This window comes from Bos taurus, chromosome 8, assembly GCF_002263795.3.
Source record: "Bos taurus isolate L1 Dominette 01449 registration number 42190680 breed Hereford chromosome 8, ARS-UCD2.0, whole genome shotgun sequence".
NCBI lineage: Eukaryota > Metazoa > Chordata > Mammalia > Artiodactyla > Bovidae > Bos > Bos taurus.
In genome coordinates, this window is record NC_037335.1 from 65,479,778 (window position 1) to 65,495,759 (window position 15,982).

The following is a 15,982-nucleotide window of genomic DNA, read 5'->3' on the forward strand; positions in this document are numbered from 1 at the left end:
TAACTACAAGATGGACTAAAGGAGACATGCTTGAAAAATTAGATGAAAATATGATTTTCATTTATTCATCTAAGTCAAAAGAGATACTCAATAAATAGCTACAAATTATTTTCAAAAAAGGAAACTAATATAAATCCTAGAATTGAAAACTATAATTATTAAAATGAAAAATAGACAGGTTCAATAGCACACTAGAGATGGTGGCAGAAAGAATCCATAAACTTGAAGATGAATTCAGGAAATCAATGTAAAAACAAAGAGAAAAGATTCGTTGAGGGAAAACGATCTACGGCATCCATTCAGCACACCATCAAATGTGGAACGAAAGAGACTCTCAGAAAGAAGGGAGAGGAAAGGGGACAGAATAAAATTACTTGTAGACATAATGGCTGAAAGTTTATAAAATTTTGATGAAAATCACCCTCCAGATTCAGAGTTCACCTCTAGAAAAATAAAAGGAAACAGATCCACTCTAAGACACATCTTGGTCAAACTGTGGAAAAACAAAGGAAAAAAAGTAGCCGGAGAAAAACTGTTCTCCATATATGTTGCTGCTGCTGCTAAGTCACTTCAGTTGTGTCCGACTCTGTGTGACCCCATAGATGGCAGCCTACCAGGCTCCTCTGTCCATGGGACTCTCCAGGCAAGAACACTGGAGTGGATTGCCATTTCCTTCTCATCTCCATATATGAAGAGACCACAATAAGATTAATCACTGACTTCCAGTCAGAAACGGCAAAGGGAAGGCTGTGAGATGCCATATTAAAAGATCTGAAAGAAAAAATTGTCACCCAAGGACTCCATGTCTATTAAATCTATACTTCAGAAAAGACGGCAAAATAAAAATATTCCCAGATAAACAGAACATTTGAACTGAAAAAAACAAAAAACAAACAACAAAAAAACTTGGTTCTTAGACTTGAAAACATTGGGCTGATTTGTTTAAAGGATGTATGTATATCTGTACAGAGTGTTCCAAAACTTTTGTTCAGTGTATTGAGTTTAGAAAACAAGGATGCTGGAAAATTATGAACAATTTACTCTGAAGGTTTATTTTAATTTGCTTTATACTTCATAGCCTTGTAAATTTCAAATAATTTTTAACTAACTTTTAATTCCCGGTAGTTGAATATAGTAAAAATTAACTGAAATTTTTAAAAAATATCATAAAAGTATAAATACCTGGGATTAACCAAAGTTACAGGGAGAACTCCAGATTTTTTAAAATATTGATGGGACTTTATTTTATTTTTTTATTTTTTTTTTCTTACAATATTGTATTGGTTTTGCGATATATATCAACATGTATCCGCCACGGGATACATGTTTAAAAAAAAAATACAGTATTGATTGGACTCAAGCAATGATATCAAAGGAAACTGGAATTCTCTGAGTTCTAGGTGGAAAGAAGCAACACTTGACTAATGTCTCTAACAGGATGAGAAGGTAGGATGGAAGGCTCAGAGAAGGGAGATGAATGAAGCTGCAGGGCTGGATGGATAGGGAGGGGCTATAGTCCAGCCTCCTCCTCTGCTCCTCCCTCTTACTCCCAAGGGCCCTTTGTGACCAGATCACAGCTCTATGATGTGAGCCTAGTACTTTAGTCCCCAAGTGCACACCCTGAGCTCAGTTGCCTGAGGGCAGCAGTATGATTCAGATGAAGGAGAATCCTCTCCTTTCTCTGAGGAGCACTTTTGATACTTGGCTGAACTCCAGCTCCCCTTTCTGGGCGATTGATACCATCCTCGCCTTTCTGTGTGGATTGGGGCTCTTTTTCCTGATCCTTCCCTACCTGGAGAATAACCCATCCTTTCCTCCCCCTACGAAACATGGAAACATCAGAAAGGTAAGGAACCCTTGGTCCAGACTCACAAGCATATAAAATCTTTTTTATTATTATTTCTACTTTTCTGAATCAACCAGAGATTCTTGAGGTGGGAAAGAATAGGGCATCTGTTTTCAAGGAAGAATAGAGAATGCCTCTAGGGACAAACCAGGCTGGGCAGGAGATAGAGTGAACACTAGGATTTCTACCCAAAGATCTCAGATCAGTTGTCCAGGTGTGGCAGGGCCTCCAGGGCATGTCCCAAACAAAGTGACCAGGGGTTGAGGATTGGATACTTATTTCAATCTCAGGCAGAGGACAGGACTCTAAGCACTAGTTCAGCAGCTGTGAAGTGTCTCAGGGCTGATCTTCTGGCAATGCTGAAGCCCCAAGAGCCTCAGAGCAGGGGCTGGGGGGTGGAGCTGGTATCAAGAAGCAGAGATCTACCTGATGGAGCTAAGATTCACCCATAGTCTGAGAATGTGTGTGTTTCTTGAGCAGAGGAACAGTGACGAAAAGTACAGAGTGCATCTCACTTTGAAAATCATCTTTTGTTCTTCAAAGAAGGAAAACAGAAAATATTTTATTCACTTTAATAATGAGTGAAAGGAAAGGAACATCACAGAGCTCTGTCAGTGAAATGTAGATAGTCATGTCATGTATGGACACTAGTGCCTGATGCTTGTCTAGAGAGGGGAGACTGAGATTTGGGTCTTAAGCCCTCATTTTTTCTCTCTCAGCATCGAATGGAACGAAGGGGAAGAAGCAGGAGCAGCAAGAGAAATGGAGCTTTGAAAGGTGAGTTCCGACATCGAGCCATGAATGCCCCCAGAGTTGGTCCCTACCTCTCTGGCCATGAGGCCCAGTTCCACGGACTCTGAGGGGGCCAGTGGCTGGACTTCTCCCTTGAGAAACAGAGCCCCCAGGGAGGCTTCTGGGAAGGAGAGCAGAATCCAGATACTTCCCAGATTCCATGTGTAGAATGTAGCTGTGAGGGGCCTGGAAAAGACTCTGTACCAAAGGGGCGTGTGGGCTGCACTGGACTAATAGCACCTGGATTGGGAGGTGAGCCCTCCAGTACACGTAGGACACATGGTTTAACTTTGCTCAGATTCAACTGAAAAGTGATGCCTGCCCATTTCGCCTACAGGTAGGTTGTGAGGGCAGCAAGGAGTAAAGGATTTGGAAAAACTTTAAGTGATGAACCCTTTCACGAGCTTCACCATCACTGTCAGGGATCATGTGGTGTTGGACACTGGTGCTTGGGCTCCAGTCTCCCAATGGTGCCCCTTACAGAGACAGTGCACTCAACTTCTATAAGACCCCTAGGCTCCTATCTTCACCACCATGACCCAGTCTGCTGATTTCCAGCTTGCAGAGATTGCCTGGAAGCACTGGAAGAGGTCTGGGACCTGACTTCACTTCTGCAAAGGTAGAGAATCTACCCTTTCTTTCTAGGGGGTTCTTCTCGAGCCTATGGTGTGAGCCCAGGGATACTAGCAGCCTGGGGCTGAGCTGGGAGGAGGAGTCCCAGGGGCAGGGTATGGCTATCATCCTGTGGTGAGAAACAGCAGGAGCATTGTGAAGTCAGTACTGGGGCCATGCAGGGCTGTGGGGTGCAGCTGTCCACCCCTGCCTGGCCTGTCTGGTCCTCCTGGCCTGGCAGCTTCTGGCTGAAGCTTGTTCTTCATGTCTTCTGCAGATACCTAGGGAGGTTCCCTGACAAGGGCAGCTTTGATCAGGTCTCATGTCAAGATTCACCTAGTGCGGTTTGCAAAGCAGTTCCTGATGAAGCCCACCAACCATGCAGGGAAGAGGCAGCTCCCACCATTTCCCCAGCTCCTCTGACCAAGCAGCCTCCTCCGTGGGCTTCTACTATTTCTCCAGGCTCAGTTTCCACTTACTCAGAGTCATACCTGAGTGCCTCTCCAACACCAGAGCCTTTACTTCCTGTGGACAGCTTTTCACCCTGGCCACTGGCTCTTTCCCCGTCCCCACAAAGCCCCCCTCATGGGAGAGCCTGTCCTCTACCTCCAGCACCCTGCTCTGCCCCCAAAGCATCAGGCTCCAGGATAAGTCTCACTCAGGGTGACTCTACGGCACTCGCACTGGGCACCATCCGACACAGGTCATCTCCACACTGCCCTTGGAGACCAGCCATCTCAGGCATGGTCTGTTCAAGCAGTCCTGGATCAGCCTTGGCCTGGTGGCAGGAAGCAGCCAAAGCTTGGAGCTTCTCCACTTTGACAAACTTAGAGTCCCAGAAAGAAAGCCTTCCCCTCTACCCACCAGGGGACTCATTCTGGGGAGATCCCAGAAACAGGCAGGTAGAGGCTGGTAGCCTCGCTTTTATCAACCCTGATGTCCAGGAGCTGCTGGAAATACTAATCACCAAGAGAGTGGAACTGAAGTTTTGGAAGGAGAAAGAAAAGGAGGAGGAGGCAGGCTACCACCTGAATACTTTGGGGAAGAGGATCGAGTCACTGGGTCACAAACAGGATACCTTGGGTCACCAACACTTCTGGAACATAAAAGGCAATCATGAACAGCTTCTTGGTCCTGAGAAGCCCCGATATCCTGACACTTTGGAGGACTGTCTACAGAAGACATGCAGCCAGCTCTTCTGGGGTCTCCCCTTTCTGCACAGTGAGTCTCTTGTAGCTACTGTCACAGTACCTGGGTCAGCTCTAGAGTTATGCCCTGTCTTATTTAATGAACACTCTAAAGTCAAACCATTCCATATTCCAGCTAAAGTAACTTCAAAACTGTCATTGGCCAAGCCCTTGACCCACCCTGTGGCTCAGGCTCAACCTCAATCCTTGACTCCAACCATGCCCCAGTTGCAGCCATCACCTCTGGTTCATGTGGAGACCCAGGCCCAAGCCCTACCCTTGACTCCAATCATGCCCCAATGTCAACCATCATCTGAAGTTTCCATGGAGACCCAGTCCAGTGGCCAAATCATGGCTTCAACCATGCCTCACTCTCAACCACCAACTCGGGCTCACATGGAGACCCAGGCCCGACCCCAACTCTTGGCTCCAACCATGCCTCACTTTCAGCCACCACCTCTGACTCACGTAGAGACTCAGGCCCGCCCCCAACCATGGATTCCAATCACACCCCAATTTCAACCACCACTTCGAGCTCACATGGAGACCCAGGTCCGATCCCAACTCTTGGCTCAAACCATGCCTCATTTTCAACCACCACTTCAGGCTCACATGAAGACGCAGGTTCCACCCCTACTCCAGACTCAATCCATGTCCCAGTGTCAACCACCACAACCTCAAGCTCATATGGAGATTCAGGACCAATCCCTACATTGGACTCCAAACATGCCCCAGTATCAACCACCTCGAACTCACATGGAGACCCAGGTCCAATCCCAACTCCTGGCTCAAACCATGCCTCACATTCAAGCACCACTTCAGGCCCACATGGAGACCCAGGTTCCACCCATACTCCAGACTCCATCCATGTCCCAGTATCCACCACCTGAACCTCAAACTCACATGGATACCAGGGTCCAATCCCAATTCCTGCCTCAAACCATGCCTCAATTTCAAGCACCACTTCGGGCTCACATGGAGACCCAGGTTCCACCCCTACTCTGGACTCCATCCATGTCCCAGTGTCAACCACCACAACCTCAAGCTCACATGGAGACCCAGGTCCAACACCTACGCTGGACTCCAAACATGCCCCAGTTTCAACCATCTGTTCAGGCTCACAAGGAGACCCAGGCCCAACCCCTACCTTGGGGAGGTAGAGTTCAGGCAACCATGCCTCAATGTCCACCACCATCTAAGATTTCCATGGAGGTCCAGGACCACCAACAACCCTCAACTCCGACCATGCCCCACTTTCAACCACTTCCTCAGGCTCACATGGAGATCCAAGCCCAACCGATACCCTTGAATCTAAATATCTCTCTCTGTCAGCCATCTTCTCGGGCTCTTATGGAGATCCAGGGCCGACCCCAATCCTTGACTCCACTCATACCCCTATATCATCCACGACCTCAGGCTCAGTTCAAAACCACTGTCCATCCATTACCCTCTCGCCTAGTCCAGTCATCATCATCTCAACACCAGATTGGGTCCACTGAAACATCTTGCCCTACAGTCCAAAATAAGGCAACATCTTTCAGTTCAAATGCAATTGAAAACCTGGAAAGTCACTTTTGGAAAAAACAACTAGAAAGAGAGAGAACTTTACCTTCTTTGGTTAAAAATTCTCAGCAAGTCTTTAGCCAGGTCACTCCCAACCTATCCCAGGAGACCAGGTCTTCCCAGGCCCACAGTTCTGACTCCATCCTTCCTGGGTATTTGATCAGCCCTGAGGTTCGGGAGAAACTGGAGCACCACATTGCCCAAAGGTTCATGCAGCAACAGAGTGGCCTGCCCTACAGAATCCAAGCATCTCAGAAACTGATGCAGCCTCAGGATCAATACCCAAGGCCTTGTCAGGCACAGGGCAGGGAGGGGCCCTCAAGATCCTCTGCAGGTCTAGGCAAAAGGAGACAGGATGCACAAAAGATGAGGTCCAAGTGCCCAGCACAAATCGTACCAGGGACAGACCTGCGCCATGATGTAGGGCAGAGTGTGGGGAAGATCGTAAAAGATCTGTACATGTTCTCAGCCAACCCTCCAGTGGAGGATCCAAGAGCAAAACCTGAGTCAGAAAGAGTGTTGAGCCCAGACAAGATGCATCCAGAAGTCTCAAGCGTCCTTACAGAGAGGAAGGAAGAGCAAATCTGTGAGAGAGAGATCCCTGTGAAAGTCTATCATTCGAGGCTTGCTGACAATCTTGTTTTTGACATTCTGGGAGAGACAAATGCTCCCATGAAAACAGAAAGTACACAGTCCTCTCAGGATGGGAAAGCCTCCATGATCACCTCCCATGAGTCTCTTGTCCTCAGTCCGTATACTGAGCAGGAGCTGGAAGCACATATAATAAGGTTTCGGGTGAGGCACAGGTGGAGGCTACTCTTCAAAGTCCTTAAGTTCATATTTTGCTTAAAGCTGAAAAAGGTTCAAGGGCCCACATTGAAGGCCACCTGTGAATCTGGAGACCACTCAAGAACCCTATTAACCAAGGGCTTGGGAAAACCTCCTCAGCCCCATGCAGGAGAGAAACTGATAACAACAGAGGCAGTTGCCCCACTGGAGAGTCCCCTCCCTGTCCCCTCATGGGCGACTGAGAAAACCTGGGGGTACCTGAGAAGACCCACACCTGGTGACACCCATAAGCCCTCAGATGTCCCTCTGACTGGACAGGAAAACAAACCATCTTCTCTGGCCCCCAAATACAACTTTGTGAGCAGAATGTGGCACAGTGAGTCTGTTGTGGAGACTGTGAAAGGCAGCCTGAAACCAAGTCCAGGTTCAGCAATGGCCAGGAATGAGCCACAGGAGAAAACTAGGAGGCAGGCCTCCCCAGAATCTTGCTCTAATGTGACAGTTGTGGACCTCGATGAATGTTCCCCATCTTCCAGGGCCCAAGAGGTTGTGGAGGGAGACTCTGCTGGGAAGGGCACCAGGGAACCTAGTGTTCAGGTCCAATCCCTAGACATTAATATGGATTTCAGGAGATCATGGTCTCCAAGGTCCAATAAAAGCCCCTCACTGAATACAAAATCTGTTGCCTCAAATACAGACCTACTCTTTGAGACACAGTTTCTTAAGCTCGAGTCTCAAGGGTTCACTGACCAGCAGGATCAGGCTCAAGGCCAAGCCAGCAGTGTGCTCCTTCAAGACTGTGAAACTGGTGTACTTCTTCAAGACTGTGCCACTGATACACTTCTCAAAGACTGTCACTCAAATATGTTTCTTGCCGCAAACATCTTGGCTTCTCAGGAATCTCTCTCCTATTATCAGACCTTATCCAGTGAAGACAAGTCCAATTCCCAAAAACTCTATGATGCTACATCAAGTGAAGGGAGCAGCCAGGGGCAGCAGGTGGACATGAGGCGACAGCTCAGATATAAGAGCCAAGGCAAGAAGTCTGTCCCCAAGGATGGGAGAGAGAAATATACAAGGCCCAAATTAAGACAGATTAAAAAAGGACTGGCAGAACGGAGGGCTTACCAACCCCAAGGGATGAGCCATCCTGGCCAGAAAAAAGAATCAACAGAGTCCCTAAGAAGCAAGTTTCGACAGTTAATCCTAAAGAAGAGACAGGTTCCATCAGAAAACCACTTCAAAGAAAGGATTAAGCTCCTTCTGCAGTGGATTTTCCCCAACAAATGCAAAGAACCAGAAGAGCCCCTGCAAAAAGGCAAACCTGAAACAGCCACTGTCAAGAGCCAAGAATCAATCAAAAGCAAATCTACCACAGAGAGCAGGGCTGTTGAGGCTCAGACTGTCATGACTGCTGTTGGACAGATCCTAAAGGAGAAGATGGTGTTTCACCATGGACCTCATGCCACAGAGTTAAATTGGTACCAAGCAGAATTCCAGGACCCAATAGGTCCACATTACTGCCAGCACAGAATTCTCTCCTACCAAGAACAAAGGAGAATGAGGAGAGATACACCCCGTTATCACCAAGCTACCCCGATGGGCCACAGCTTTTCATATAAGAGTAAGTGGACCAGTCCCAGGGACAGCAACTGGGCCTTCTCACCCAGGGAGCCAGGTCCCCCTCCAGGCCGAGCCTGCCAACATGGATCAAGAGTGACAAGCATCCCAGGCCATCCCCTCCACTGTCCAAGGCATGGTCTCCTTCAGAAATATACCTCTTCTGGTGAATCAGAACATGGTTTTCACAGCATTACAGGTAGGAAAACTCTTCCTCAAGAAAAAAATGCATGCCTTGCAGATAAATATGTTTTTCTCTCATGTTAGCACATCCTCTGTGTGCTAAAGGCTTCTTCCTACCAGAAATAAATGGTTTTTTCTCATAAGCAGGGGTAGTAGCCTGTCTGTGCCTTACTGAGGGGGATGGAAGGCATCAGGGTCCACTCTTCCCAGGTGCCTGCTTTGACTTCCACATGGGATGGGGCCATGGAGGGAGGTTGACCCCAGCATGGATACTCACCCTCACCCCAATCCCCTAACTGCGCCTTCAGTTTCCATAATACCAGCATTACAGAAACAAGCAACACCATTTAGGACATGTCACCTTGAGCTAAACCTAAAGACCTCCCCCTTCTCAGGATCTTGCTCACTTCTATCCTCCTCTTTCTCCACCTGGATATTGTGCAGCTGGTAAGGGAGGTGTGTTCAGAAGCTGAAATTCCCCTCAGGCTCAGGAAGTGTCAGGGACAAACTCACATGTCAGAATAAGGAGGGGAGTCAAGAGGGAGGACAAACCTCATCCCTAGGTCACGGTGGATAGATGACGCTGCCCTGAAAGCCCCTTTCTCTCCCAGATGTAGCTGGAACAAGATAGGCTAGGTTTCTCACCCTCCCTCTGCCTTTCTCATGCTCTGAAGCAGCAGCAAGAATGAGGACCACACACTCTCAGCCCTGAGAGTGTGCAGTGTGAGCATGGAAGCCTCTGAGGGCTGGTCCCACCCTGCCCTGGAGGAGAGGACAGCCATGCTTACAGCACCCACCTCCCCCAGTGAATGAGCATGGTCGTGACTGTGTGCGTAGGCACCTCATGGTCTGAGAGTGGGACGCTGTGCCCCTAGGATGGAATGTGGGGGAAGGATGTTAGTGGAAGAGGCGCCCACAGACAGTGCATTTACAAAGGAGCATTGGTGTCCCACCACCATCCACAGGGCCAGAGGAAAGACGTTAGGGGCCTGGTGGCTCATGGTGGCCTCACTCCAGAGTCTCCCCTCTACTCTAGTTCCCTGGGCCCAGACAGAGGGAAGCCACCTGGAGCCCCTTAACAGAGGGCCAAGCTCCCAGAGGCAGCAGAGACTCAAGCAGAGAAGCTTCACTTCTCCCCAATGTAGCAATCAGCTTTCACAGGACTGGGTACTCAGGACAGACTCACAGTCTGTGACCTCTACCTACACCTGTGGCCCAAGGAGGCTCCCAGGGTACAGGTAGGACTCAACAGGCCCACAGACTGTCATAGCAAGTCTCATCTGCTCTCAGTCTTACTCAATCCAGAGGCCAGGGTGGAAGACGCCAGCAGACATGATGTGTCACCCAGCATGCATGAAAGTGACCTGTAGAAAATGAACATACCACCAGCTTTCCTCCTTGGGCCCATCCACATGGGAAAATGGGGAGACAAGAGCATTTCCCTGTATGTCACAGTCACTCCCATGGTGGAGAGACCTGCTCCTGGAGGGTCCCCGATCCAGGAGCCAGCAGGAATGGCCCCGCCTCCATGCCTGTCAGGACCCCCACATGTGGGACCAGGCCCGGGGCTGTGGGGGCAGAGGACACAGGCCTGCTTGTGCTGTGTTTTCTCCCTGGAGACTAGTCCTGCCTCTGCACCGCATTCTCCATGGGGGGCGTGGAGGCTCAGCCAGGGTCTGAGGGGAGGGGCTGTGACCTGGGCCGTCGAGTGGCCTCCAGAGTTCACAGAGGGGAGCGCAGAGCATGGATCCTGAGCCCGCCTGCTGCCAGGCCCTCTCAGAGGAACCAAGAGGTGAGCGCTGAGTCAGGGGAGCTGGAACTAAGGTACCTGTCTGGAGAAATGACACAGAAGGGACCCTGACAGAACAGCAAGGAACCAGATGGGGAGAGTCCCCTGCCCTTCTTCTGCCGTGAGGTGCAGAAAGGACAGCAATGGAGGGCCCCCCACAAAGACTACCCACAAAGACTCACACTGACCCCAGACAGGGACCTTCCGCATACCCACACTGATCCAGCACAGGGCCCCCAGTAACCCCACACAGGGATCTAGACGGATCCACACTGACCCCAGAGAGGGACCCCTGACAGACCCACAGTGTCCCCAAAGAGAAACCTCCCACACACCCACACTGACCTTGCACAGGGCCCTCCCAGAGACCCACACTCACCCCAGACAGGGCCTCCCACTGACCCACACTAACTCCACACAGGGATCTCCCACAGACTCGCAGCGACCCTGCACAGGAACCCTCGCACAGACCCACACTGAGCCCACACAGAGACCTCTGACAGACCCACACTGACCCATACAGGGACTCCACTACCCTCACATGGGAATCTTCCACAAATCCACCCTGATCCTATACAGCGGTCAACCACAGATTCACACTGATCCTGCTTACAGATCTCTCAAACACCCACACAGAGACCTCTGATAGATGCACGTTTACCCCACACAGGAAACTTCCACAGACCTACACTGAGCAATCCCACACAGAGACCTCTCTTTGAGACCCCCACACAGACCTCACAGGCATTCTTTAGAATCTGAGTATACACACTGTGATAGTTCCTTCATAGTGAGTCTGATATCACTGAACAAACCACGTGCATTGTGCTTTGCAATGTAAATTTGTACAACCAATATTCACAACAGTGTGGAGATTCTTCAAAAAAATAAAATTAGAATACCATGTGATCCAGCAATTCCACTTCCAGTCATAGAGCAAAAGGAATTAAAATGTTTTTATTCTAAAGAGATATCAGTACTTCTCTATGTCCTTTGAAACTTCATTCATAGTAACGGCATGGAGAGAACCTTCCAGTTTGTTGTGGATGAGTCCATAAAGAATACATGATAATATGTGATACCACACACACAAATATACATACATAACATACACAGTGGGATATTATTCAGCCTCAAAAAAAGTAAATCATGACATTTACAAGAACATGAATGAACCTGGAGATCATTATGCTAAATAATATAAGCCTGACAGAAAAGAACACTGCATGGTATCACTTATGTGTGGAATCAAAAAAAGTACAATCATAGAACCCAGAGTAGAAATTGTTGAATTGTTTCTGTAGCTGGGCGTGGGGGATATGCAAACAGATTGGTAAATGGATACAAATTTTGTTATAACATGAAAAATAAATGAAAGAATAAGGTCTGAGGAGCTAATGTATAACGTGATTATAATTGATAATACTCTATTCTGTAATTGAAAATTTTTGAGAGTAGAATTTTTTGAGAGTGAGAAGTAATGGGTATGTTAATTAACTTGATTGTTAGAATCCTTTCACAACATATACATATGTCAAATAATCACTTTACGTACTTTAGCTACACCATGGTTTTGTCACGTATGCCTCAAAAAAGAGAAAAAAAATGAACAAAACTACTTAAATTTACCATTACATAAAGAGATAAGGAAAAAATGTGTAAAATCAGAAATGAAGGATATTACTACCAGCTTTATAGACATAAAAAGAAAATTGGGCAACTTAGATGAAATGAGCAGGTTTCTAGAAACATCCTACCAAGTCTGAATTATGAAGAAATACAAAATCTAAACAGCTCTAGAAGTCAAGATATTGAATAACTATCAAAAAACCTCCAGTGACTGAACACCCAGCATCAAGTATCTTCATGGTGAATTCTACCAAGTGGAAAGAATTAACACCAATTCTTCTCAATTCTTCCAAACAATTCAGTAGGAGACACTGTTTCCTCACTCATTCTATGAGGTCACCATTACATTGATTATAAAGCCAAAGACATGACAAAAGTCCACTACAGACCAACATCCCTTATGAATACTGATGCAGAAACTCTTTAAAAAACAACAAGACAGAACAACACAGTAAAAGGCTTATACATTGTGACCAAATTGGACTTATCTTGCAATGTAAGATTGGTTCAACAAATGAAAAAAATCAATATGGCATATCACTTAAAAAGATGGAAATAAACATCATGTGATCATCTTAATTGATGCAGAAAAATAAACATTTCACAAAATTCAACGCCTTTTTGTGACTTAAAAAAAAAAGTTGATGACTTCAACATAATGAAGGTCACATATGGGAAAAGTCATAGCTATTAAATGGTGAAATCTTTCCCGTGAAAATCAGGGACAAAGAAAGGATGCCTGTTTCACCACTTCTATTCAGCACACTACTAAAATTCCTAGATGAATAAGACAAGATAAAAACTAAAAGATATTTAAATCAGAAAGGAAAAGTAAAATTATACTTGTTTTCAGACAACACGATATTATATGAAGAAAACCTTATGATTACACACAAACACACCCCCCCCCAAAAAAAAACAACCCTTAGAATAAATGAATTTAGAAAAGTTGCCAGATATAAAATCAACATTTAAAAATCAGTTGTGTCTCTATACATTAACAATGGGAAACATGAGAAAGGAATTAAGAAAGCAATACCATTTATTGTATCATGAACTATGCTGCTGCTGCTGCTAAGTCGCTTCAGTCGTGTCCTACCAGGCTTCTCCATCCATGGGATTCTCCAGGCAAGAACACTGGAGTGGGTTGCCATTTCCTTCTCCAATGCATGAAAGTGGAAAGTGAAAGAAGTCGCTCAGTCGTGTCTGACTCTTAGCGACCCCATGGACTGCAGCCTACCAGGCTCCTCCATCCATGGGATTTTCCAGGCAAGAGTACTGGAGTAGGGTGCCATTGCCTTCTCCCATGAACTATAGAGTAAAATACTAGAAACAACTTTACAAGGGGAAAAAAGAGATTTATATGGAAAACTAGAAAATATTGCTGAAAGAAATTAATAAAGATGCCAACAAATGTAAAGGCATCTTGTGTTCACAGGCTAGAAGATGTAATGCTGTCAATACTAAAAGTGATGCACAGATGACAGTCTCTAACTATAATGAGGTCTTCAGAATTTCCATCCTGAAATTCACATGGAATTCTAACAGCCTGAATAGGCAAAATAATGTGTAAACAAAATAAAGTTTGAAGTTTCAAATTTCTTGATTTCAAAACTTACTATAGAAGGGGGGTGGTTTCAAGATGATGGAGGAATTGGGCAGGGAAACTACCTTCTCCCTTACAAATATATCAAAAGATAACCTGTATGTGGAACAATTCCCACAGCACATCTTCTGAACCCTGGCTGAGGACCCCAGGAGTCCAGAAGGCAAGCCAATCTACTTGGAATGAGGTAGGGCAAAAGATAAAGACAAAAAGGGAGACAAAGGATTTTGAGAATCCATCCTGAGGAGGGGGTCCTGAAGGAGGAGAAGTTTCCAGGCAACAAGAAACCCCCTCACAGGTGGGGTTATAGGGGAGCTTAGGAACCTCAGATGGAAGCACAATAATGCAAAACGGAGAAAATTCTGCACAGAGGTTGTGCCAAATCGCAATTTCCAGCCAAAAAGCAGCTCACACACTCTCATCTGCCTGCAGCAGGTGGGGGCTGGGTGCGGAGGCTCTGGCTGTGGGGCTTGGTCCTCAGGGGAAGGACTGGGCTGAATGCTGTGAAGATACTCCAAGGGGGTTAATGTGACACAGCACAGCAGGACAGGGGAAACTCTGGGACCACTAGAGAACGTTCACTTCTGTGGCAAGGCTCTCAGGCAGCATTCTAACTCTGCGTGCACTCACAGAACAAAGAACAGCTCCCTAGAGAATACCTAGGAGGGGAGAGCAGGCTGCGGTTTGTAGCCCCAGAGGCAGACAAGCAGGCGCACAACTGCCAGAGGCAAAAGGCAAAGGACCACTACAACCTTGGCCCTATGGATCACATCTACAGCCAAGCTGTGAGTGGCCACAGATCACTACCCACATCTTCCCAGAACCCTGACTGGCTCAGATCAGCCAGCCAGCAGGGTCATAACCCAAGAACAACTCCCCTGGGGAAACACACAACTCACTTAAGACTGTGGCAACCTCCACAGGACCCAGCTGGGAGCCGGATATGCTTGGCTCTGCCAAGGGTCCAACAAACCAGGACCAACTCCCCTGGGAAGTGCACCATCCACCTCAGGCTGTAGTGACACCCCTGTGTGGCCCAACCACACTGAGCACTCCCCACACACCCTAGCAGCTCTTGCAGTACCCTTCCCTCTCCACAGCACAACTGAGCTGCTGCTGCTAAGTTGCTTCAGTCATGTCCGACTCTGTGTGACCCCACAGACGGCAGCCCACCAGGCTCCCCCATCCCTGGGATTCTCCAGGCAAGAACACTGGAGTGGGTTGCTATTTCCTTCTCCAATGCATGAAAGTTAAAAGTGAAAATGAAGTCGCTCAGTCGCGTCCGACTCTTACGACCCCATGGACTGCAGCCCACCAGGGTCCTCGGTCCATGGGAGTTTCCAGGCAAGAGTACTGGAGTGGGGTGCCATTGCCTTCTCTGCACAACTGAGCTAATGAGCCCAAAAAGAGGCCACTTTCGCCGCCTGGCAGAGATCAGACACTGCAGAGAGACTTGAAAGCAGCAGTGGGCCAAAATTCAAAGAAGCATGAGCAAAGCAAAGCAGAGGGGACCTCCTGAGAAGGGGCAGGTGCAGCAGATTAAAATCCCACAATTAACCTAAGACTATGTGCTTTAGGGATACTGTAGACTTTGAGAGCAAGTACAAGCTGGGGTGAAGGAAGATTTAAGTCTGATCTGACTCCACACTGTCCACAACAGGTCCAGAGGCCTTCCTACATATATTGGAGGGCCTTCTGAGTAGGCAAATCAACTGGAGCAGGAACAAGCAAGAATCACACGGACATTCCTCTCACTACCGCCCTATATATACTCCCGACTCCCCATTTTTTACTCTTATTTTTTCCTTTCCACCCTCTTTTTTTTCCTCAATTGTCCTAAAGTGGTTCTTTATTACTCCTTTCTGTAGTCCACTTTTACCTTTTTTAAAAATAAAATTAAGAAAACACCATATTTTAAAAATAAATTCTGTATTTTTTATTTTTGTGTTTTATATTTTGTTTTCAATAATGTATTTTTGAGAGTCTATTCTTTATTCTCTGTTTTTAACTTTTGCTTTTCAATCTTTTGTTATTAATTTTGTTTATTAAGAGTCAGCAAGCCCCAGTGCAGGATGCCCCATGCCAATCCTTCAAAAAAATAGGAACACGATCCAGCACATTAGCATATAGGCTGCCAAAAGTCATACCAAACCCATAGACACCCCAAAACTCACTACTGAACTGCCCTTCAGAGAGACATGATTCAGCTCCATCCAACAGAACACAGGCACAAGTCCCCCCGTCAGGAAACCTTCACACTAGTCCAACCCCACGATGGGGGGCAGATTCCACAATTAAGAAGAACTACAACCCTCCAGCCTAAAGCAAGGAGGCACCAAACACAGCAAACTAAATAAAATGAAAAG

General features: G+C 46.9%; 1 protein-coding gene across 1 annotated transcript; it reads left to right on the forward strand.

The window, feature by feature from the left end:
- The first annotated feature begins 1,608 nt into the window (after nucleotides 1-1,608).
- On the forward strand, nucleotides 1,609-8,735 carry LOC112441531 (spermatogenesis-associated protein 31A6-like). Its single transcript, XM_024996233.2, has 4 exons — nucleotides 1,609-1,846; nucleotides 2,566-2,623; nucleotides 3,197-3,257; nucleotides 3,528-8,735. The coding sequence occupies exons 1-4, from the start codon at nucleotides 1,649-1,651 to the stop codon at nucleotides 8,674-8,676; spliced, it is 5,466 nt and encodes a 1,821-aa protein (XP_024852001.1). The 5' UTR covers nucleotides 1,609-1,648; the 3' UTR covers nucleotides 8,677-8,735.
- The last annotated feature ends 7,247 nt before the right edge of the window (nucleotides 8,736-15,982 follow it).